Below are 26,317 nucleotides of genomic sequence, written 5' to 3'. Positions count from 1 at the left end.
GTAAATGGGCATTATATCTGCAACTTACTCTCAAATGATTCAGAAAAAATATAAAAATATAAACATAAAATACGGGTACAATGCTTATGCAAAATATTGGCAGGACCTAGGTGAAGGGTATAGGGAATTCTGTTTTTGCAACTTTTCTGTAAGTCTGAAATCATTTTTGAATGAAAAATTTAAAAATACAGAAAAAAAAAGTAATAGCCATGTGAAGGCTGTGCCTGTATTTGCTGGGCCCATGCTGATGAGTTAATAATGTCATTCATTTTACCCCCTATAAAGTCATGCTGGAAAATTTGTTTTAGAATTCATATGACTGGAAAAGTGATCTTTAATCTGAACATCACAATATTTTCTGTTTTCTAGTAATAAAAGCTGTACAATCGATCATCTTTTTTTTTTCTAACCCTGGAAGCCAGGAAGCTCAGAGTTAATTTAGAACACTCAAGCGAAAATATTGAACCTTCTTTCCGCCATATTTCCACTCTGATTTTCATCAGTCTTATATTACACGTGACTATAATATCTGTGTTGTATGCATGTGTGCACATGTGTATTGGGGAAGTATTTAAAATGTATTCAACCTTTTGTACTAGTTTCCTATGGCTTCTGTAACAAATAACTACAAACTTGGTGACTTAAAACAATGCACATTTATTTTCTTAAGGTTCTGGAGACAAGAAGTCCAAAATCAGTTTCACTAAGCTGCGATTAGCTGTCAGCCGGGCCTACTCCCTCTGAAGGTTGCAGGGTAGACTCTGTTCCTTGCCTCTTTGAGCTGGTTTACCTTGGCTTGTGGCCACATCACTCATCGTGGCCTCTGTGGTCATACTGCCTTCTCCACATCTGTGGCCAGTCTCCCTTATGATTGCACTTAGAGCCCACCTGGATGATCCAGGATTATCTCCCCATCTCAGGATCCTTGTTGTAATCACATCTACAAAATCCTTTCTTTTTTGCCTTATAAGGTAACATTGACAGGTTGGAGGGATTTGGACATGGGTATGTTTTGGGGGGCCATTATTCAGCATACCACACACACCCTTTGTGAAAGAAGTGACACATAAATAAAAATAAAATATATTAGTTTGTTTCTACACTCTAATTCATGTATAGCAATGGAACACAGGTAAAGGAATCAGATTCCTATATTGTGACTTTCAATCGCTTTTATGAATTGCATCTAGTTTTCTATTGTATTTACTATTTAGTTATTGCTGGAGTAGAAAAATATATTTGATCTTAAGACATTGATCTTATGTCCACTAACCTTGCTACATACTCTTACTCAGTTTTAAACTGTGCATGTGTTTTGCAATGTCTGCATGCATACTCTCTTTGCCAGTAATTCTTAAACTATAGAACTAGATGGTCTAATGTGATTTGGATGGTCGGAGAAGGCTTCTGTAAGACAGTAAGTTTGAATTGTAATATTCTGGTTAGAAAAAAGAGCAAGCAGAGGGGACAGTATGAGCTATGTCTGTGAGATCATTTCACCTGCAAAATTTTGTCTCTTTTTTCCCTCCTCAGTACCTTTTGTTGTTGTGAAATTTTGTCTAATTATGTTTGTCAGGACCTCCAGTATTTTGTTGAGCAGTTAGGATAATAAAAAGTAATCTCATCTTGTTTCTTATGTTAGAGGGAATGTATCTAAAATTTCTCCAGTGAGCATGTTATTTGCTGGAGATTTCTGATGTATATACCATTTATGGCATTGAGAAAATGACCTTCTATAGCCTCAGGACAGATGATCAGTATCCTGTGCTTGAATAGCCACTAGGGATTATTTTATTTGGCAGCCTAATTCCATAGCCACAGAGCTCCATCACGGTGAACTTCATGAGGGCAATGACCATTAACTTGCTACGGTATCCACAGTGTCTGGCACAGTGCCTGGGACCTAATTAGGCATTCAATATTGAACGAATGAACGAATGAATGAATGGAAGATAATACATATTTGTTGGATGAATGAATTAAAGTTAGCAAATTATTATTTAAAGTGAGCCAAAAATCTCACCCCTTTCCATACCCGTCATAAAATGAATTGAGTTCATGGTGCTTGCCATTCTTTCTTCCTCTCAGTCCCTGGCACGGTCAGCTAGTCATTTGACATATGAAGGAATAAATGAGTGAGTCAGTTCCAGAACATTCTGCCCATGGCCATTAGACTTTGCCCCTAGAGATTCACATTTATTTGAACTGAAGCCAGGTGGTTAAAGATGATTTAATTAGAACAAAAATAAAATACGCTCTTTAATAGAATAATTGCTTATTTCATTTTCTCCTTAAAGTTAGCCATTCATCTCATGCCACTGTCTTTAAATTTATATATGTTGTCCATGGAGTAATGAAAGTGATTACTCTGAATGAAGTCAAAAGTATTCACTAAGGACTGTCTTATTGTGTGACTAGAGAGTTTATGATTCCAGTATTAAACTAGACACGGGTTGGGTACAGTGGCAGGCTTAGAGTTTACATCAAAAAGACAGGGTTGAACATCTGAGTAAGGACATACACAGATATGCCGGGGAACAACTGAGGGAGGGTGGTTGTCATAAAAGAGGCAGGAAGTTAGGTAGGAATGTCTTAGTTCTTAGTAGTTTTAAATACTTGATGATGGTGGTTCTAATGCTGTGTGTACTTCCCGTTTCAAAGGGGTATTTCATTTAGTAAGTTAGTTCATGTAACACCTCATATTAGAATGTCCAGTGTCTTGAAATTGATTACCTTTTCCTAACTTGGGACTCTGTTCAGAAAGCCTTTGACGACACCATCTTGCCTAGAAAGTAAAAGTCAAGTAGTTTAGACATCTCCAGCTCTGTGTACCCCCTCTCCCAGCACACACGCTGCTTCAGCTGTGTGTAATGGGTTCTTATAATAGGGGTCTTCCTTCTCTGGAGTTTTTGGAAGAGGCCTCAGAGACCAGATCACTTATGCAGGACTTGCTAAAAGATTGCAAAATTTGCCCTGGGGTATAAAATAGAGATGGAGGAAGTCAAAAGTGAGGACTAAGGAAAGAGGCTGAGGTTGACTATTGTATCTGAGATAGTAAGCAGAAAGTGAGGGCTGCTTTTGGGAACAGGCTGTATGTCCACTAAAAACAAGGCAAAGGTGTGTGTGGGTCCAGCACGAAGGAGCCAGCTAGGCAGATCTTAAGTGGGACCCCATCCAAAAGGTTCAACTGAGGGAGCAGTGTGATCCCCATAGACAGGTAAACCACCTGCAGACCAGGGCTGGAAGGGAGTTGGGAGTAGAGCAGTGGACAGAGAGCAAGCTCGCTTCAAGCATACTACTGTGGGGAGGTGGAGGGAGTCCACAGGGGGACACTGCAGTGAATCACCAAGACCACAGGACAAGAGAGCTCATATTGGGTGTGCACCCCACCCTGAGGACATATATGGAAGCCCAATCACGACCATATCAGTTAAGTAAGACCTTCCCTAGGCACCCTACCCCCTGTGTGGAGTGCAGAGCCCTTGGAGAAGAAGGTGGAGCAAGAAAAGAGAGAAGCAGGATAGCCCCCCTCCCCTTTTCCAGGTATGCTTCTAAGCCTGAAATAAACTGTTGCTACAGGAGGGAGAATTTTTAATTCAGTGAGATGGGAGTTCTAATTATTACAATAGAGTGCACACATTTAGCGCTTGAAGGTAAACAGTGGACTGTTTGTTATTTAAGAGTTTAGGAATACTATCGATCCACCTAAAATTCCATCTCAGGACAAGGAAAAACAGTTCACAGAACAAGTTTAACAGGGAGTAGTACAGTGAATAAAGCTGTTTTCGTCCTGTACACCACCTGTAAAGGTCCTTTAATAGAGTAGGACATACACAAGGCTCTGTGGATTCTCCCCCTCCTGCATTGACAAATCTCTTTCTCTACTTAATCATTTAAGATTAGAGCCTGCTATAATAGCTGCCTTCTAAAGAACCGGGGGGCGGGGGGAACTCTCTTGACCCCATATCCGACTCCTAATTCCCCATTTATCTACTCGTCTTTACTTTTCCTCCCTCTCTCACTCTTCTCCTCGTTCATACCACTCAAGCTATACTGCTAATATAAGACAGGAAGCACATCTCTGCCACAGGGCCTCTGCACTTGCTTTTACCTTTCTGCTTGTATCATGCCTAACTGCATGCTTCGCTCCCTTCCTCCGTTACAGTCTCTGATTAATCCAACCTCATAATTAAGGTCCACCCAGATCACCCTTCATTAAAATAGCAATGCTTGCCCCGACCATACCACTTAACCTCTCTCTCCTGCTTTTTTTTTCTAAATAGCATTATCAGACCTGACGTATTATATATTTGAATATTCATGTGTTTTTATCACCCCACTCTCCATATGACCATATGTTCCATGAAAGTGGGAGTTTGTTTTTTCATAGCTATGTCCTTGCCCCTTGAACAGTGCTTTGAATATAGTAGACACTTACATTCAAGAGATACTTCTTGAATGAAGGAATGCTTTCTATTTGCTTTAGCCTTTCCACATGCCATTCCTTCGGGCAAGAAAGCTTCCTTTTACCCCTTTTCCTTATAGCTGAGCCCCAGCCGAGCCTGCTAAGATTCTGGGTATCCTTTGAGGCTGCATTTCCATGCCCCCTCTGTGCCCCTGCCCTAGCCAGATTTAATCTCTCTCCTCAGGACTCCTAGCTCTCAGTTCTATTTCACTTTAATCAAGTTCATGCTCTTAACCACTACATGGAACTGCCTCTCAGACTTACATGTTCTTGATTTTTAGGTTTATAGATGACTAACTCAGCAACCACAGGTCCTTCTCACATTGTAGAACTGGAACGTGGCTGTCTTTGAACTCCGTGCAACAGTGTGCATCCTAAATCTAGAATTTTCAATTCTGCAGCCCTGCCACCTGTATTTTCCACCCTTCCTTCTCTTTCTCTGGTTGTTTTTCTCCTCCTCCTGCTCCTCCGCCTCCATCATCATCATCGTCGTCATCATGCAAACGTCCAAGAGCACATGACACATCCGTCAATTTCTTCAAGCTTCTTTTGTTCACTGTTAAGGAAAAAGTGCACCTCTTCCACTGCATGTCCTTCCCCGTGACTATGGGGAGTGAGAATTCTTCCTCTCACTTGGCCTATTTAAAACGCTGCCACGCCCCGATCCATTAAAATCAAATACTGCGTAGTGGTGCTCGATAATGGCTTAGGTGAACTTTTCCTCTAGTTTATACATGGGGGAAATGAGTTGGGGCTGTGGATCACATAGGTCATTTTAGATCTTCCCTGAAAGGGTTTGAGAGATGAGGCTGATAGTCACCTAAGCTCTGTGCCTTCCTAGTAAGATCCCATTAGGTTTTTGGCCAAGAACATGGTAATATTTCACGACAGAACTTGGAAAAGTTAAAAATTTACAGATGAATTAATGCTTTTTTTTTCCTTTCCTCCTTCTAACTTATTCCTTATTTTTTATTCCCTGAGACCATTTGCATGAGGAGGAATTTCATTAGAATCCCCAGGTGAAAAATTCTTCATTGGACACAATTGGGCCTCGAGATAAAATGACTCACAACATGTGTTGAGTGAGATATATTAAACGGTGTCCGAAGCAGCTTATTTATGAACTGCTGGTCACCAATGTAAACACTACCTCTTCTCTAAAGCTTGGCCTAGCTTTCTCCCCTGACCCCAGGCAAAAATAGCCTCCTCTTCCTTTGTGTTACTGTAGCAATTCATTTATATGTTTGTTGTTACACCCATTTTACTTTATAAAAATGTATTAAATGTGTGTCCCTGCCACTACACCTTGAGCTCCCAAGGGCTGCTGCTGTGGCTCATTCATCTCTGCATACTCAAGGTCTTACGTGTAGCAGACAGACAGTAAAAGTTGAAAGAATGTACTGAGCTACAGTCTGTCTAGTCCCATCAATACAGTCATTGGACATTTGCTGAGTAACTGCTTATATGCCAGATATTTTAACATATTTGGTATTCTCTATTCCTTACAGCTTCCCTACAAAGCATTGCTATCCCTTTGTTAGAGATGAGAGAGTAGATAAGGGATTTACCCCCATCACATGGTAAGTGGCAGACCTCGCTTTGATTTCAAGTCACTTGAAGCCATATTCTGTGTTCTGTCTCCTTCATTAGAGCTTAACACTTTTTTCAGGCACCCATCTATAATGTTTAGCTACCAACTCTATAACACCATGAAATAGATTCCCGTTAACTGTCATCATTCATTTGATGAACAGAATGGGAGACCCAGAAGGAACATGTAAAGATCATCTAACTCAATACTCTCAAATACAGAAGACAGAATGGAGTCCTAGAGAGGAAAAAGATCTTAGCCAAAATTGCTCCTACCAGTTCGAAACATGTTATCCTTCTCCTTTACGTGGGGGGACAATCGGAGGGGGAGACGATGGACTCTGAAAAACAAACTGAGGGTTCTAGAGGGGAGGGGGGTGGGGGATGGGTTAGCCTGGTGATGGGTATTAAAGAGGGCACGTTCTGCATGGAGCACTGGGTTGTTATACGCAAACAATGAATCGTGGAACACTACATCAAAAACTAATGATGTAATGTATGGTGATTGACATAACATAATAAAATTAAATTTAAAAAAATCCTTAGCATTCTAATGACCATCTGCATAGCATGGCGCATGATGACCAGTCAACTCACCATAGAATTATTCTTCACATTCTCTCTCCTCCAGCCCTGCTCTACTGTACTCCCTGCTGCTTCTCCCTTTGCTTCCTCTCCCTCTGCCTGCAATGCCCTTCCCTCCCCTCCTTCTCCTGTCTCACTCCCACTTAGCCTTCAGATCTGAGCTCAGGCATCACCTCTTCCTAGACGTTTCAGAATAAATGAGGTGGAGTATCTGTGTGCTCCCCTGGCACATACCTATGGCAAAGGGCATACTCCTCCCTGTTTGCTGTTGGTTACCTGGGTGTCTGTCTTCCTTGTTCGCATGGCTGTGAATTCCTTGAGGGCAGATGTTGTGGCTCATTCATTTCTATAGCACTTGTGTCTAGTACAGTCCCTGGAACAAAGTGGCTTTCAGTAAATTTTTAATGTAACAGTCACTTAGCAGGATTCCACTGTGAAGGGTGACAAGTCTTGGAGATGTAGTGGTGGTGAAGGCTCAACTTTTTGATATCTGGAAGGTGTTCTTGAAGACTCTTCCAGTATTGAGGATCCAAGGGAACCCACCATTTCTTAATGCCACAACTATGTACTGGTATCTCTAACGTTTGAGTGCTTTTGTTGAGTTGCACCAAGAACTTCTGAAGAAAGGTCTGGCATGGCATATGCAGGCGAGACTCTCACCTAATACTGATGATCTCATGTGTCCGTTCTCTACTGTCGCTAAGGAAGATAAAGTGCATTCATGTCCTTTTTATAGTGTGGTATAACTGACTACAGGATGTGTCCCTGTGCAACATCTGTCTTCTTACCAAAATCAAAGCTTTAAATTAAGTGAGTGAGGCTCTCCTCTGGTGTATCATCCTATAGGAGACCAGAAGGATGATGGCTTTGGGGGGATTATAAGGGTGTTTTTGACTTCTCTGAAATCATGTACATCCATTCTCAGTACTATACCAACAGAGAACTTACTGGCCTTAGAAATAAAAGGAGCAGTCTTAATTTTGACATTGACACTTTCTGAGTGATTCATTTGATTTTTCAGGGCCTCCATCTCTTTATCTAAACAGTGATGGCTTTGGGGCATGGGTGGCTCAGTTGGTTAAGTGTTCAACTCCTGACTTCGGCTCCAGTCATGATCTCAGGATCGTGAGATCGAGCCCCATGTCCAGCTCCACGCTGAGCGGGGAGTCTGCTTGAGATTCTCTCCCTCTGCCCTCCCCCCGCACAAATAAATCTTTAAAAAAATTAAAATAAAAAGCCCTGGCCTTTCTTACTTTCTAGATATATCAAGCATTAGTTGAACTAATGATTGTAACAGCTGTCTGGAAACCCTCTGTAGCATGGAGACATCTTAGGTGTCTGGGTGGACTGGGAGGAGGGGATATTTAATGGGGAACATACTTGATATGGGGTATTGCCTCTATGGAAGAGTACCTTTACCTTTGGCCACATGCAAGAGTCCCTCTGTAGGGTGTTGGGCACTAGGCTGGTACCCTCATCTGAATCCAACTCTGGGTGATGATCCTCAACAAGACTTTCAGAGTAGGGAAAGCTAGTGGAGTGCATTTAAGCCAAAGTCATCAGGGGAAGTCAGGATTTGGAAGACTAAATTCAAATGCTAGTCCTCTGGACCAGGCATGTCATGGAAGAGGGATGAAGCGAGGGTCTTGGGCCAGATCTTAACCAAATCAGGGCAGAAGCATGTCTGAAGTGGCTGACAGTTGCCCCCTGCCCCTTTGCGATGTCCCGGGATCACCATTTATGTATTGGCAGATAAGGTGGTTTAAAAGTCCAAGGTCAAGGTAGCAGTTTGGGGCCATTTAAAGCATGGAGGGTCTGAAGGCTGTGGGGAGGGTGAACTGGAAAAGAGGAGATGGATAGAACGAGGTGAGGCAGTGAAGGGCTTTTGGAGAAACAGATTTTGAGGCAAAGCCTCTTCTCCCCTGCCTGGAACTGTTGACTTAGCAAAACAGAAGAAACCACACATACTTCCACACCATGAAGCTGATCTGGAGCTCGGAGGCTCTGTAGGGCCAGGGAAGGCCTAGTTCTGTGTGGAAGAGTTACGTAGCCTGTGACCACAAACTTTTGGGCAACATAACAGGTGATTATCGTTCATTATGCATTCAGTTGTGAATCAGAACAAACTGAAATGAACCACTGTGTAAGTCCAGCCTTTGGTAATCCTGAATACGTGCTTGGGAGGGGACAGTGGTGGGTGTGTGGGCTTCTAGCTACAAAGTAACCAAAACACAAATTGGGATTATTTCCCCATTGCCTTCAAGAGAAGAGTTCCAGCTATTTAGCCTGTCATGAAAGAACCTTTCATGATCTGTCCTCCGCCTGTCCTCCGACTCATAGGTTTGATTTTTTTTTTTTTATCTCCTGCTCCATGGAAGCCTTACCTTGAGCAAGTTATATGACCCCTGTAAGCCTCAGTTCCTGCATCTGTAAAATGGAGATACCGATACCTGTCTTTACAGGCCTGTAATAATTATTAAATGAGATAGTGCACGTAAAGCCACTACCATAGTCCTTTGCTCACGGTATATGGCAACATGACATGTGTGGGATTTTTCTCATTATTACTGTAAATTCTACATTCCAGCCAAACCATAGCACTCTCTTCAAGCCATTGTACTAAGAACTTAGACCTTTTTCGTAGATTAACTGTCACATACCCTAACTACATTGAAAACTAGGACAAAGACAGTATCTCTTCATCTCTGTTTCCCCAGAACCTGACCCCCATAGTAGGTGCTCAGTTAAATGTTTGCTGAAGAAATGCATGAACTGTCTCTGTTCTGGAGAATCTTGATTCTCAGCAGATGCTTCATGAGCCCCCCCTCCCCCCCGCCATTACCCATACTAGGCACCTACTATGTGTGGGGAAACCATACCAGGTGGTTGGCATGCATGATCTCAGTTAATAGCCCTGCCCCCGCAGAAGGCAGCTATTATGTAAACTCTTGACAGATGAGTACAGAGCCTCAATTAACAGAAATGCCTCAAGTGTAAACAGTAGATGGCTTTTTTACCATGAACCCACTAGGAACCCAAACCGAGATCCAAACAATCCTCTTGGTCTGGCATGAAAAATGAGACCCAGATTTCTTCCACCTAAAACTCACTCTGTCTCCAGCTATTCCCACCCTCTACTGGCACTGCTGTTGTTTGCACCTTACCAGGATTAGCCAGACCAGTCTGTACTCTGAACTCAGAAAAAAAGAGATTAAACATTTCCTGGCTTTAAAAAAAAATGAGAGTAGAGAAAGTTAAATAATCAGCTCTTACTTGTTGATTATTTACTGTGGACAGGCGGCATGTCAAGGCTTTCTCTGCATTGGCTCTATTCTTTCCGAACATTTTGGAAGGTGAATGTTCTTGTGTGCCTTTGACACTGGAGGAAACTGGCATCTGTCAGGGTCTCAGAGATGGATCGTGGAGTTGTGATTCCTGACCAGGCTGAACTAAACAAAACTCTATCTTTCCATGGCACTAGTCAGCCTAGAGGAAGCCTTGTCACCGGCCCCCAGGCCTCATGGACCCCCCACACCTTCTCTGAATCCCCCAGAGGCAGGTGTGCAGGGATGTTTCCTCCTTCCACGGCGGAGTGCTCTGTCACCATCCTAAGAGCGCAGGCCAGTGAAGTGGACAAATAGCTCTTACTCCTCACTCCGGCATCTGTCCCTCAGGTGAGAGCCAAATTCTCAAATTGCGAGGCCAATGGCGAATTGGTCTACACTACACACACAAGGTATCAACACAGGGAGTTCTGCTGGAATTCACACATCCTGGAAGCCAGGCTGGTGTTGGTTGCCGGTTTAATTTAATCTTGTCTCTGATGGCTGCATGATTAGTGGAGAGAGGGAGGAAGACAGGAGCGTAGGAAGCACACAGATCTCCAGAAACGGGGTTTGGTTTGCCCCTTGAGAGTACCTTTAGGCACTGCCCTGAGCCTTCTCTGGCAACCCACAGCAACAGCTCACATGTCCAGGGAGGGGGAGGGCTGGTTCTACCGGCCCCTTACATTCATCTGACTTCTGTGGTTCTTCAAGTGGCCAGGTATGAGAAGAGCATGGCCTTCGGAATCAGAAGTGACTCAGATCACTCGACTGCCACTTGGCACCTATATGACCATAAACACATCTTTGAACTTCTGTGAGTCACTGTTTCTTCATCTGTAAACTGAAGGAAATGGCTGGATTATCATGAAGATGATGCACGAGGATGTGTATAAAACAGTCAGCACCTAGTAGGTGCTTGGCAAATGTTAGCTGCCTTCCCTCCCTTCCCCACCCCACCCCCACCCATTCACCTGTAATGCCTTAAAAAAAAAAAGCCATTATAATTGTCCTTTGGAGTTTTTTGTGAGCTACATGTGTTACTGATTAATAACACAGAAACTGTTTAAACCGCACTCACAGAACTGTAACCCTGCCCTACATCATGTCATAGCATTTCACAGATAGCTGTTTTTCCCCCTTTTTTCTTCCCTGTTACCCCCTTTTTTTCTCCTTTTCTCTAAGGAAGTCCAGATGGGCCTGATACATTCTTAGACACTGGGTAGCCTCCGCCAAGGGTTAAAATCAGGTCTGTTTCACATGCAGATGATCTATTCATAACAAAAGCTGCCTCCTGGGCCTGGGCCCCAGCTGAACACTATTCCTCTCAAGCCCTCCTTTTCATTTGTTTCTGATGGTTCCGCAGTGTTTACATATCTTACTTATTAGCATGGTCTTTTATAGAGTACAGACAGAGGGCAAACCCCCCAGGATCCGCTTTCCCTCTCAGTGCCCTTTCTTCCTTGAGTCTCCCTACCTCTCTGGACCATTTCCCTTTCATATGAACTCATTCAAATAGGGAAGCAATTTTTAAGTCTCTCCTTTTTCTTTTTTTCTTCTTTAACATGAGAGTCACTTAGCATTCTCAAAGAACTGCTGTTGAATATGGAGAAGAGGCGAAAGATACCACTGGAATGTGTGATTTTTTTTTTCTCTCTCTCTCTCCCTCTTCGATGTAGGAAAACCTCATCATGTCCATTGACTTTCTGAGGGACATCTTCCACTCAGGGCACAAGGGGTGCTGGGCTGGCCCCAGACCAGATGTTGAAGATGGTGTCTTCTTCACCTGATGTCTGCCTGCTCTGTCCATGCCTCTCCTGTTTACAGCCTTTTTTCTCTTTAAAAAGGAAAAAAAAAAAAGGTGTCTCAGGAAGCCTGTGGACTCTTGAGTCAGATTTGAGTCTAAAAGCTGGTTCTAACCTCTTGACGAGTCTGGGAGCTTAGCCTAATGTCCCTGAAGCTCGGTTCCCATCGAACCTGGAGGACACGGGCTTGCCCAGCATCTCGGGTTGGGGAAATGGCTATACCAGTGCCCCATGTGGGGATGAGAGAAGGTCCGCACAGACGGCTCTGCAGCTGACGGCGGCAGCTCCCTGCGCGCTGGCCTGGGATGGGTTCTGAGGCCTGGCCCAGTGGTGGATCGCTGTCTGACATGGACATTCTGGTCTGTGTGCTACTTATGTGCTGTCCCTTGTGACCTCTTAGGCAACCCAAGTACATGGGGTTCCCACCCTCTCTCTCCATCTTTCTCCTGACCTCCCAACTAACCATCACTATTTTTTAATGCTCTTGCATTCTGCTTTGTTATAGAGAAGATGTGAGGGATGAAGTCCTTCACCCTAATTAATACTTGATAACCACTTGTCGGTTTCTAATACTTTCGCAGTCCTTCAGTCAGGGAACTACAAAAGCGTCTATGCACAGCTTTTAGTTCTCTTTGCCTGGCCACTTTAGCCTTCTCTTGTTTTAGGCCACAAGTGCAGAGAGAGTTCTGAAGATCTGGATCCTTCAGGTCCAGACTTGTATGGACATGTCCCAAATCCCCTGAGCTGAACCTGAGAAGACAGGAGTGTGTTCTTTTGGAGATCGCTTCCAAAAGACAGGGATTGATGCATATGCTCAGCAATTCTGACTTTTTTCAAAGGAGTCCCCGATATAATTCAGCCAAGATTCTCTTTGCCTTTACACCGTATGCTGTTAACAGGGTATGTCTCAGGTGCATTTGTTCCTAGTGACATGTCTTTCAAACAGAAATGAATCCATCTGAATGATCATGTTGATTTGTATCTTGCTCTTCTCTAGAGCCAATACAAACCCTGTTCCCTACTTCAGAATTCTAGTCAAGATGGTGTCAGATCTTACTTTTTAAAATTAAATGCCTCCATGTAATCCGCTCCATAAATAAGAAGTACACCTTGGCCAGTATAGGGGTGATGATATTAGGACAGGCTCCAGTTCCCTGGGTTACTGAATGTACCAGGCACTGTACCAAGGCCTATAATAGACTGTGCCACGTTTAATCTTTACAAGTCTATAAAAGAGGTCCTATCTGCCCCATTTTTCAGATGAACACCCTGGGGACCGATGTCATACAGCAAGTTAGGACTAAACATTGAGAGTCAGACCAATCTCTAAATCTGTGGTCAGATTTATGAGACGATATCTGAGACTAGACCCTGGTATCAAAGCAAAAGGTCGTAACAAGGGAAACTCAGAAGGCGGTCAGGAGCTGGGCAGGAAGAGAAATTGTCCACAGTTTAGCAGTCGGAAATCAGAGGATATCTGACAGAGGTGCTGTGCGTTCGGGTGCCATGTGCTTGTTACCGGGAAAAGGCTGTGTCATCCTCGTCTGCACCTGCTGATCAGCCTCGGCTCTAAAGGCTGCCCTAGGCATTTTTTTAACTGAAGTGTGTAAGGGAGAGCTGCTTTTCCTAACAGCTGACTTAGAATCAAAGGAGGACATTGGTTGGGTCATATTTGAGAAGCACTCAATTAGTCCTATGCTCATTCCTGGGGATGTGGCAGAAATAGAAGATATGGTTCTGACCCTGAAAGTCCAGCTCACTATGTGACATTGAAGCAGAGCTAAGAATCCATCTGGTGACCAGCACACAGAAAGGGCACCCTTTCTTCTCTTGCTCGCCGCCTCCCCTTCCCCCACCCACACCTCCAGCCCCTCCTCCCTTACTCATGGGATCCACAGAAGAGACCAGGAATTGTTTACCCACCACAGATTGTTTAGGCTGTGAAAAAGATGCAAGCTATGATTTTTACATCTTTGGGCTCACACAGCTTTTGGAGCTTTCAAAGCTGAAAGCTCGTCTGAGCTCACTAGAGCCTGTATAGAGGAGGCCCAAGTGTAGCTTCTTATCTGCAAGGGAGAGAAAATTGGGGGAAATTTTAGGCAGGCCTCAAAGTTTTCTTGGCTACTCCGTCACTTGCAAAGCAACTTTGGGTGTGTTTTAAGTGTATGTGAATGAGAAACATATGGATTAAATTTCTATTGTGATCACATATGGGTTTCAAAATGATGAAGAATAAGGAATTCGGGGTTTAGGGAGTCCAAAATAGTTGGCAAATAACTCAGGACATTGCAAGCAACATTTGGCTGCCTCCCTCCATCCCAAATTTGGGGACTGTTTGGTTGGGTGACAAACCCGTTCAGTGCCCTCCCTGCCTGCTCAAACTGCTAAGCCCCAGGAGATATCTGTGGACAGGTTTCATGTGTTCTTGTTTTGCTCAAACTGAAATAAGGGGATTGGATTTCTAGGAAGGGCATACTCTCTACTGGAGGACTCTTAACCTTTCAGAAACCTCCAACCAGAGAAGAGGAAAATTTGGCAAGCCTGAGCTTTATTAACTCTGTGCCACTTATGGGTGATGGAACACATGTCCTATGCTATTATTGCTCTGAATATCTGTGACATTGTTGATAATTTCAGCCATGTGCTGCATTGTGTGATTTAGTTTATAAAGCATTTCATATGCATATTACATACTAAATACACATTACATACGATTTATAGGTACAAGTATATACACATGCACGTATGTAATATACACAATAGACTGTGTATACACATAACGTATATTGTGTCAGCCTACAGTATAGAAGTACAGAGGGTTAAGGAAGATGTAAGAAGAAGCAACTCAGCCAGTCAGGGTTTAGAAAAGCTTCCCAGAGCAGATAATATTGAGCTAAATCCTATAAAAGGACATGGAAGAGTTAGTCAGGGGGAGGTCAGACGGAATGCCTTTAAGACAGAGGAGAATTTATGAAGACATAGAGATGAGAAAGAAAATGGCACACTTGGGGGAATTTCTAGGCTATGATGGGCTTCTTGGAGTAAAAATGATGGAACAAACAGTGAGGAAATGGTACCATGTGTGATAAGGTGAGACACATAGATAAAAGCCAGGTCAGAAAAGTCTCATATGTCATGGGGGAACTCCTAAAGCATGTAAGGGAATGAGATAATTATAATTAGGTTTGTGTGTTAGAAGGATCATTGTATTGGAGGTAAGGAAGTTGGATTCTCTGAGCAGGGTTTTTGGGGGTGCAGGAGAAGGACAGTATTTGAGACAGGGAAACCAGCTTAATTACTCTTGCAATAACCCAAGCGAGAGATAATAAAGGAGTGGACTAATGGGGCAATGGGGAGAAACAAGCTTTGTTTAAAAAATAGAGTTGACAGTGTATAGGGCCTGTTGTGGGGCAGAGGCGAAAGACGACTGCATCCTAAGGTTAGGAATGGTATCCTAATGGTTGGATAGATAGGCAGACAGGGACCCCAGCACAAGAGCAGCTCTGGGAGGAAGGATGGCGAGTTCTATTTTGGATACATTGATTAGACATCCAGGTCAGGTGTCCAATATGGAACTCGAACAAGGCCTGAGTTTGGGAGAACAATTTGGGTCTCAACAGCATAAAAATTGCCATCGCACCCGTGGGAGGGTTGGGCTGACCCCGTGAGATGTGGTGAACGAGACAAACACGGCGTGAATACAGGAGGGATGAGGAAGGATTAACTCCCAAAGGGACAGAACTAAGAAGGGTAGAGCCTAGACCGGAACCCAGGACTTTGGACTCCAGATCTTTCCACTGTCCCAAAAAGGAGTAGAGTTAAGCCATCTGTTGTTTCACATTTCTTGAGAGCATATTATGTCCTAAGATTTTTATACACATTATACCACTTAGGACTCACACAGAACTCTGTGGGAGGTGAGATTATCCCAGTTATAAATGAGGAAACTGAGTCTCAGACAGATTCAAAGGCACATGGCTAATAAACAGCCTGGCCAGAATCGAAACTCAGATTTGTCTAACTCCCAACGTCTGTGCTCACATTACTAAATCATGTTCACTGTCTTTGAGATAAGAGGTGTCTCCTCACTATTTCGCAGGAGGGGCACCCAACTCATTACAGCTTAATCTGAGAAGTACAGAAATAGAGGTCAAGGCTAAGAGCCCCATTCAAAAACCAAATTCTCTGTGCTCTTTTTTGTACTGTGGAGTGAGCTGGGAGTTGGCTGGAATGTGTGTAAATGGTTTTTTTCCTAGTAAGACGATAGCACGGTCCGTTAGGAGGGAGACATGAGCCACCACGGAAATACTCAGCCCCACACATGCCTGTGGCTACCCTCTAAAATTCCCAACCTGGCTGGAGGCGCTCAGAACAAAACCTCCTGCTCCCTCCCAGCACCACTGGCGCCTGGAGCCTGCCTGCTGCCCCTGCCAGAGGTTTCGGCCAACCCCAGCATGATGGGGTGGGGGCCGGGCAGGACGGAAATTGCTGGAGTGGCTCCCTGCTCCGAGCCCAGTCATCTGTCCCAGCAAGAGGTGTGAGCAGGCGCTTGGGCTTTAGCACTGCAGGGAACCTCAGCTGACGAGAGCGTAGCCTCCGCTGAAACGTAGCCAGTGGCACCCACTCATGGAGCCAGCTTGGGCAAGGACGTGCAAAGAGGCAGGAGCAAATGGAGGGAGGCTTCTGCTCCCTGCTCGGCCCTTTCTCATCCATGTGATCCTGGGTAGTTTGCCCACCCTCCTCACGCCTTTGTCTTCAGTTATCAAATGGGCCGTGCTTGTTCGACTCCACAAACTATCAGGGTAATTGCACATTTGAATACAAATATAAAGTTACAAATCACTTGATACCTGAGTTACCCCAGCCCATTGTGCGCCTTAATTCCTACTAGATTACAAACTGCAGGTGGATACAGGGCTCTGGTGCCCATCTTTCTGTATCTTTGCATGTTTGAAGCAATAGTTTGAACTCCATGTGTATCCAAGAAATATTTGCTGAGTATTTGCTCAGTGAATGTCGGATATTATGGATAGTAGCCATTAAATGCAATTCATGGAGTTGATCGTCAAGAAAGGCCCCTGATAATCTAGGCCACGGTCACAGGGGTGGCTGGGCAAAGTTGGGACTTCAAGAAGCCCCAGGAGGCCACCCAGCGGGATCCCCTGAGCCACGGGGCAGTGTCTGTGTTGAAATAGCCTGCTGGAGAATTCTCATTGGCCAGCTGGGGAAGAATGACTCAACTTCATGGAATCTTAGATAATCTCGAAGACAAAGGAGTTATTAAACTTTCTAGTCCAACCTATTTATTTTATAGATGAGGAAAATAGGGTCTGCAGAGGGAAATAAGTTCATAGCTTGGATCTTGTTTGGATCTGAAGTTACTCTTTTATATATTAGCTCTCTGACCTCCTTCAATTTAGATTTCCTCGTTTTGGGGTGAGTATAATAATAGGACCTATTTCATTCGGTTGTCATGGTATTAAATGACAGAACGTCTGTAAAGAGTCTAGAAGGGTATTTGGCATTTTATAAGCCCGCAGTTAACTGTTAGCAATTAATCTTTTATTATTTCTTATTATTATTCTTATTTCTGTGTGATTATTTCTTACTATCATTGCCTGACTTAGAGGGTGGTTTCACTGAGAACTTTTTCCTTTTCAAAAGCCATGGCTTTTTAAAAAATTGAATTTTTGACGAGCACTAGGGTCTATTGTTGCAAAAATACACCTATCCTTCAAACCTTATGACCTTTTAGTTAAAGTAGAATTCAGAACTGTAAGCCTTCATGAAAACCAAAATGGCTGTGCAGCTTCATGAGTGTGAGCCCAGCCTGGAAACAGTTGTTTCCTTCAGGCCTAGCTCACATGTGGCCATCTCTGGAAAGCTTGGGTTTCTGCCACACTTCTCCCCTACCTGACTATAGCACCTCTCACGCTTTGTTGTAATTTCTACCATTTGTCGGCCTGGTTAAATGAGGAGCCCTTTGAGGAAAGGGGCCATGCCTTATTAGTAATTATTATTGTTATTATTTTACTTTATTATTTTTATAGGCTTGATGCTGATCTTGGTGCCTGGCATATGGTGTGCAACCAAATGTTTTGTTTTATTGCAGTTTTCTATAACTTTATTTTATTTATATCACACATAATTAAAGACTATAGCACATGTCTACATGATGTTTAAACCTTACCAATTTAAATCCTCTTGTGCCACCACCCGTGAGAAGGAGTATTATGGAAGAGAATATTTCCAGTACCTTTTAAGTTTGAAGGTTTAACCATACGATTCAACAAATGTTAACGAGTTTCTTGTATTTTGCTTAATGTTCTAGCTCTTGGAAGTAATTTTGAATCTTGATTTGGACATGCTCCATCATATGGAGCATGATATCCTCCCACGTTTATACTGTCTGAAAATACGATAAGTTTTACTTCTGTATCATGGTCTACTTCATTGTTAAGAATACTGACTAAATTAGACCACGGGCAAATCTAGAGACCTTCTTACCGAGTCGTAATTACTTTTGGCTGTGGTCGTTCAGTCCTGTCCCCTGACTGTTCCACCACAAGCTTCATTTCAAGGAGAACCAACGCGTGTTTGGTGTTGAACATATAATAAGCTGTTTGTAGTTGGCGGCTTATTCCATCCTCACCAAAGTCCCCCAACATTTGTATTGATCCTCCCCGTTTTGAACTGAGGGAACTGAGGCCCAGAAAGATGAGCTTGTGTGAGATCACCTGGCTGGAAATCGGCAGGCTGAAAGAGATAGGTCTCTGACTCAGCCCACACTCAACTCTGTCTGCTCCTCACAAGCCTATAGGGGAAAATTTTCCAAAAGCTTTTTAGAAATGCAGATTCCCTAACTTGTTATCAGGGCCAGAAGGTTTGTTCCATTTGAATGAGTCTGCGCTGGCTGTGATGGCCCTTGCTTTCTGCCCTTGGGAGCCAAAGAAGGATTCAAAGAAGCAGTGGTAGCCTAAAAATAAGACCATACTTTGGCAGAGACAAATTTAGAACCTGCAGAGTGTGGTGCCTGGCTGCTTTGCATTTTTATAACCTTGGACATGGAATTAAACTCTCTCTGCTTTAGTTTATACATCTATATAATAGGAATAGCGGTGGAATCTTCCCTCAGGGTTTTTATGAGGGTTACGTGGTTTAATGCCTATAATATGCTTGGAATAAGGCCTTTAGTAAGTACCCAGTCAATCTTGACTATTGTTGCCAACAGCACCACCATGACTAGAAATCAACGTCCTGTACAGACAATTGTTATCAATGGAATAAAAAGAACTCCCTTCTTTGGGTAACAGAGCAGCCTCCAGGCCAAGATAGCCATCAGCATGGGAAAGAGCTTTCACAAAAATACCTTTAAATATTTAGGTTTATTGCAAAGATATAAAGCACACAGAAACATACAGATGTGCCTCTCTCTCTCTCTCTCTCTCTCTCTCTCTCAAAATAAACTATTACTTGTTTTCTCTAAGAGCACCGGGTTTAGAAGTGATTGGAAATGCTCTGGGAAACATATTTCTGTGTGTTGGTTTCCTTGCTTTACTCTGATGTCTGATGAGAAGCATGTGCCATTTCAAACGAATGAGCACAAACAGGAATCAGCTCAAAACTCTCCCTGGCCAGAGCCAGGCAAAGCCTTCATCTGACATTTCTGAGCAGCAGACCCTCATCTTCCAGTGAAGCTCTGCCGCAGCTGACTCGGAATAAGTTTAAATAAATTGTGAGATGGGCTGGAGGTGGGGGCTGATGCATAACCTTCCAAAGCAATTTATGTATCAAAAGTTAAGAATAAAACGTGCCATATGATTTGAGTCCAACATCTGCCTGGGTTCAAATCCTACCTTGGGTGGTTACTGTGTGACTGTGGATGTCTTATGTAACAAGCTCACTGAGACTAATCTTTGAAACGGGGCTAAGAGTTCTGGAAGGGAAGGGGTGCAGGGCATGATAAGAGATGACTTGACTTTGGCAGTTATCCATGTACCTGCCCAAACACTGGGTCCTAAGTGGTTGTGAACATGAACTTTCTTATTCACCCCAAAGCCACTCTGGGATGAGTAGTGTCTAGGCCTGGCATGTGATAAATTTTCATGGGCAAAGACAAAGTGATGAAAACGAAGACCATTTAGTGTGTGCTCCTTCTGGTGGGAACCGTCTCCATATCATACACACATACACAAACACACACTTACACACACACATGCCCTCACACCTACTGAGTGACTTCTGTGTGTGGTTTGCATCTTAATTCAAATATTGCCTCCTGAAAAAAGCCTTCTGAGACCCCTAGACTAAATTGGGCACCTCACTTATTTGCCCTTATAGTACCTTTGATTTTCATTCATTTATTTATCACAGTTTATAATTACACATCTGTGCAATGATATAACTAATATCTATCTGAGGGTGCCCAGTGCTTTGTCCCATTTGCCCAGGACTGAAGGGTTTTCTAGGACACAAGATCTTGACTGCGAAACCTAGGAGATTCCTGGCCAAACTTGAAGGATTAGCCACTCCCATCTGACCCCATCTCAAGACAGAATGCTTCATGAGGGAAGGGACCATGCTGTTTTATTTCACATTCGTTGCCAGTGCCTGGCACAGGCTTATACCACATAGGGAATTCAGGAAACATCTGTTAAACCAATAAGGAAATGAGTGAATATGTCATTGTAAGCCAAATTGTCTTTTCTTGTAAAAGTCTTTCCTTTTTCCCTGACATTATTCCTATTTTAGGTGCTAAATGTCCCTTTTTATAGATTATCTTTATTTCACAAAATTTAAAGTTGACAATGTTGTGTAGTTCCCTCACTTTCTTCATATTTGAAGGTTGGAAATCCCACTGATTTGAGGACTCACTAGTTTAGTGAAAAGGGAACTGGAATAGTGCGGGTCAAGACCTTTAAAGAAAGCTTGTTCCTGTGCTAAAATGCTGGGCTACAAATTTCATGAGGGTAGAAATCATGAATATTCAGTTCAATTCTGTATCCCCAGGATGTGACATAGTACCAAGTATATAATAAGGACTGAATAAATATTTGTAGGATAAATGAATGAGTAGATTTGCTACCTGTCCAGAAGACATGTGGGAGTAGACCTGGTATGCTTCACTCCCTTTTCCTCCCCACCCTCTAACTACACCTCTCCACAACCAGAAATATGACTTCAGCATGCATCCCTACTAGATGGATGAGAAGCATGTGCCATTCCAGATGAGTGAACACATGGTCCTTCCTTGTCTGTCCTGGCTCATGTTTTGGTATATTCTCCTAAGACCTGAAAGGACTTCTGTGGAACATAGTGTCTTAAATCCTAAGAGCACCTCTCCCTCACCTACAGGCTTTGTTCAAGCCATTCCCTTGACCTAGCATGCCTGGCTCAATCCTACATCTATATCCTGTTCTCTCAGACCATTCATGCCTTGCCCCCTCTGTCCCTCCATAACATTCTGCATTTTCTCTTTATCATCCCGTGGACCACACTATATCCTATTTGTCTATTTACTTGTAAAGCTCCCCTCTAGATGAGTAGCTGCTTGAAGACAGAAACTCTGATTCATCTCTTTATCTCCAGCACCCAAGAGAGGGAGATGGCATGCTAATGGCGGTGACTAGTAAGTGTTTGTAGAAGGAAGGGGATGTATCAGTTATCTACCACAGAAATGCTAGGTGACAAACACACAATCTTAGTGACGTACAACAGGACATGTATTTTTGTTTACAGGTCTGCCAGTTAGTTGGGTGATTTGGTGATCTGGGCTTGTTAGTGTTGGTTGACTAGGATGATTTGCTGATCTTGTTTGGTCTGTCTCTTATATGTGAGATGTCACTTGCTACATTTGGGCTGACTCAGCTCTGTTGCTTGTCCTTCCATCCAGCAGGTTACTCTGGGCTCTTCTGGCAAAGGTAGAGAATCAAGGGAAAGAATAGAAGCACACAGTCCTCTTGAGGCCTAAGCCTGGAAAACCGGCACAGTGTCACTTCCATCTCATTCTCTTCACCAAAACAAGTCACAAAGCTGACCCAGATTCAAGGGGTGGGGACTCCCACCTGTCAATGAGAGGAGCTGCAGAGTCGCCTTGCAAAGGGGTTGGATCCACGGAGGGGGGAGAATGGGGACCATTTTTGCAATGAGTCTACCACAGAGAGGGAGTCAACAAGGAAATTTCTCATTAGTTTCTTTCCAAAATGATCTCTTTTGCTACCCTGACATCTAAATGAATTTATCAAGAAGGCCTCCAAAGATGAAGCCATGCCTTCCTTTGGAAGGAATGACTTTCTTACCAAAGAAACTATTTAATGAAAAGTTGAATTTCACGGTCATAGAAACAGGATGGGAGGAGGTTAAGGCTTCTTCTAGCCCTGAGCATCACTTATTTTCATCTATATTGTCTCTTTCCTTTCAGATCAGCAAAGACCCAATTTTTGTACCAGGTGTCTGGGGCCCTTATTTCTCAGCCATGGTCCCTGGGTTCTGGCTGAATGAAGGTGGTCAGAGCGTTACTGGAAAACTGGTAAGTTGACACTTTCTCAATATGGGTCTGAATTTTTTTTTAATTTAATTTTATTATGTTACGTTAGTCGCCATACAGTACATCATTAGTTTTTGATGTAGTGTTCCACGATTCATTGTTTTCGTATAACACCCAGTGCTCCATGCAGTACGTGCCCTCCTTAATACCCATCACCAGGCTAACCCATCCCCCCACCCCCTCCCCTCTAGAACCCTCAGTTTGTTTCTCAGAGTCCATCGTCTCTCATGGTTCATCTCCCCCTCTGATTTCCGCCCCCATCTTTCCCTTCCTTCTCCTAATGTCCTCCATGCTATTCTTTATGTTCCGCAAGTAAGTGAAATCATGTGATAATTGACTTTCTCTGCTTGACTTATTTCACTTAGCATAATCTCCTCCAGTCCCATCCATGTTGATGCAAAAGTTGGGTATTCATCCTTTCTGATGGCTGAGTAATATTCCATTGTATATATGGACCACATCTTCTTTATCCATTCATCCGTTGAAGGGCATCTCGGCTCTTTCCACAGTTTGGCTATCGCGGACATTGCTGCTATGAACATTGGGGTGCAGATGGCCCTTCTTTTCACTACATCTGTGTCTTTGGGGTAAATACCCAGGAGTGCAATTGCTGGGTCATACGGTAGCTCTATTTTTAATTTTCTGAGGCATCTCCACACTGTTTTCCAAATGTTTTTATAGCCTTGACCAGCCCATTTTGTCACACTACCCATATACCCAGGATCTGGAAGATTTGCAGGTTCCTAAATCAGAAAACTTAGCTTTGTCAACATATGGTGCATAGGCAGCATGCATTTGCCAAAGGAATAAATGTTGGTCCAGGCAATGATGACTAACCCGTCTTGTCACCTATCTTTCACACAAAAATCCTTTTTTTTTTCCATGGCAGTGAAAGTGATATTCTCCTTTGTAAAAAGGACCATGTAAGTCATCAGCTGAAATCCTTTAGTGGTTCTCCATAGCCTTGAGGACATCATTCAGATAGTTTTCTGGGCACGTCATGCCTCTCATGGTCCATCCCCTCAGTCCCACACATGTACTTGTCACTGAGGCTAGATTACCCTACCCACAGCTTCCCCATGACTTGTGTTATTCTTTTTTTTTTTAAATATTGATTTTTTTTTAAAGATTTTATTTATTTGACAGAGAGAGAGATAGCAAGAGCAGGAACACAAGCAGGCGGAGTGGGAGAGGGAGAAGCAGGCTTCCTGCGGAGCAGGGAGCCCGATGCGGGACTCGATCCCAGGACCCTGGGATCATGACCTGAGCCGAAGGCACACGTTTAACGACTGACCCACCCAGGCACCCATGACTTATGTTATTCTACTCTTCTATGCCTTTGGATGTGTTTCTTTCCCTGCTCAGAGAGCTCTTTATCACTTAGATAATTTTACTTGTCCTTTAAGACACAACTCTACTTATAATATTCTATATTCTTATTGGTTTACTAATTTGCCATTTCCAGAAATCTGTGAGCTCCTTAAAGGTAAGGGCCATATCCTACTTTTGTTTGCATCCAGCTCAGTGCCTGGTTCATAGGAGGTAGTTGATAAAAATTTGATGAATTCATGGGGTTGTCTAATAGGGAAGATAGAGGACCCATAGAAGTGAGATGAGTACTGTACCAGAGGGACAAAGCACAGAGCTGGCATTAAGCTAGGTTAAAAAAACATTTTGCAGGGGAGAAAGCAGTTATGTTGAGTCTTAAAAGGTAAATAGAGACCAACCAGGCAAAGAAGGGTAGAGATACTCCTCTAGGCAGGAGAACTGGCATAGGAACAAAGATATGGGAGTGACAAATAACAAGGCATATTTGAGGTGATGGCACATAGTCCAGCATCTCAGCTGTGGCATAAACTGTTCTTAGAAGAATGACTGACAATAAAAGTTAGAAAGGGGGGTAGGGACCACATCATAAGAAGTCCCTGGAGAACATGCTAAGGAACTGATCTCTGTCTGGTAGACCAAGGGGAAGCAGTGCAAGGTTGGAAGAGTGGATGCACATGTTCAGATCTCAGTTGTACAAACTCTGGCTAGCAGCCATGAGGAAGAAGGCCTGAAGGCACACGGCTGAAGGTGGGGAGACCAGTTTTAGTCCGTTAGTCCACAGACAGAAAGCCATGGGGGCTTGAATGAGGACAAGGGCAGTGATAACTGACAACTGAGGTCAGGAGATCGGCAAGCCTTGGAAGGATTGCATGTGGAAGGCAAGAGAAGAGGAGACCTAGGCTCAGTTAGCCAATCTCACATCGTCTGTTTGTGGTCTCATTCCCATACCAGCTCTTCCAAATGTTCAACCAAATGATAACCGATCAGATCCAAGGCTGGCTCTGGATGCAAATCCCCATTGTTTCCATTTCTTAGTATGTGGCTGTTTTATACTTACTGCCTCAAGTTCTCTTTCAAAGTTGGTGGAAGCATAGGTGGCTGGCTGGCTTTGAAGCCCATGTTCTGTGCCCTTGCTTTTGTGCCAGGCTGCAGAATGCATTCAAAGAGCAAGACCTCCATCAGGCCCTGGTTTTGAGGAGCTCGTTGTCTTGTAGACAGTGCCTATAAAAGAAAGAATATCTGGTTGGTCTGCAAGAACCCAATGCTAGAGAAGCTAAGAAGACCACACGGCTGTATGAAGGCGCCGGGGGACTCAGGCTTTGCATTCTCCTACTGAAATGAGTGTCGAGTGTATGCACGTTTCACTTAAAAATCTATTCCCTTTCTGTGACGTATCGAAAGCCCATTACTGAAATATACCGTTTCAACCCTGCATAGTGGTATAATCACCCTTTGCAGACCCAGAACTCATAGAGGACACAATCCAGAGGCTTTTTTTTTTTTAAACAAGAATAACGATCCAGTAAACCAACTCTTTGTGCAGAATGCATTGTCCACGAAGCTGCCCATCAACAGGTTTTCAGAGACTTAGTATGCAAATTGAACATCTGTGTCAGTCTGGAAATACTTTTCCCAGTATTTGGCTCAAAGTTCGCTCTGTTGCTATGGATATAAGCCATCTTTACCCAAACATTATGACATATCTTTATGGATAAGAATTGGTTATGCCTGTTTCAGGATCCTGAATTTAAATAAAAAAATGTGACCTCTTTTTGGCCATTAATAAAATCTTCATAATAGTCTACTATGACTTTTGACAGGAATCATGGGAATTGTTAGCCTTTCTCTAGTTAGTGATTTTGCACCGTCACCAACCAAGCTGCACTTGGAGCCCGACTTTGGGCTATTCTACTTATATTTCATTGTCCATACAAGTGGGGCATGATTGACCTGTGCATTATAGAGAGCAAAATCTTAGGAAATCCAAAAGCTAGCATGATGGGGCAAAATCTGAATCAAGAACAGAAGAGACTGCCCAGTAAAGCAACAGTCCAGTCTGGAGGAGGCAAGCAAAGAGACAGAAACAACCTATAAAATAAAGAAATGAAATAAAAATAATGAAGATGTCATATGATCTCACTGATATGAGGAATTCTTAATCTCAGGAACAAACTGAGGGTTGCTGGAGTGGTGGGGGTGGGAGGGATGGGGTGGCTGGGTGATAGACATTGGGGAGGGTATGTGATAGGGTGAGCACTGTGAATTCTGTAAGACTGTTGAATCACAGATCTGTACTTCTGAAACAAATAATACATTATATGTTAAAAAAAAGATAGTAAGAAGGGAAAAATGAAGGGGGGGTAATCAGAGGGGGAGACAAACCATGAGAGACTGTGGACTCTGAGAAACAAACTGAGGGTTCTAGAGGGGAGGAGGGTGGGGGGATGGGTTAGCCTGGTGATGGGTATTCAAGAGGACACATACTGAATGGAGCACTGAGTGTTATACGCAAACAATGAATCATGGAACACTACATCAAAAACTAATGATGTACTGTATGGTGATTAACATAACATAATAAAAGAAAAAAATAATGACAATAAAAATCCTACTTTATTGAGGATGTTTTTCTGTGGAAAGGATTTATATATATAATCTTATTAATCCTTGAATG

At 43.2% G+C, this 26,317-nt stretch overlaps 1 protein-coding gene across 10 annotated transcripts in view; it reads left to right on the top strand.

Annotated features, from left to right (window-relative positions):
* Positions 1 to 26,317, top strand: part of FGGY (FGGY carbohydrate kinase domain containing) — a 418,161-nt gene that overhangs the window by 248,745 nt on the left and 143,099 nt on the right. For all 10 annotated transcript variants that reach the window (XR_003609898.2, XR_003609900.2, XM_028106807.2 and 7 more), the window contains one exon: positions 22,189 to 22,296. Coding sequence is in view for 8 of the 10 variants with exons in the window: in XM_028106807.2 (XP_027962608.1) it covers positions 22,189 to 22,296 (108 nt within the window). In the remaining 2 variants the exon portion in view is untranslated. The remainder of the gene's footprint in view (positions 1 to 22,188; positions 22,297 to 26,317) is intronic.

This window comes from Eumetopias jubatus, unplaced genomic scaffold (assembly GCF_037043125.1).
Source record: "Eumetopias jubatus isolate StellerSeaLion01/CBP00866 unplaced genomic scaffold, mEumJub1_p1.0 scaffold_4, whole genome shotgun sequence".
In the NCBI taxonomy this organism is placed as follows: Eukaryota; Metazoa; Chordata; class Mammalia; order Carnivora; family Otariidae; genus Eumetopias; species Eumetopias jubatus.
This window is presented reverse-complemented; position numbering and strand designations above follow the sequence as displayed.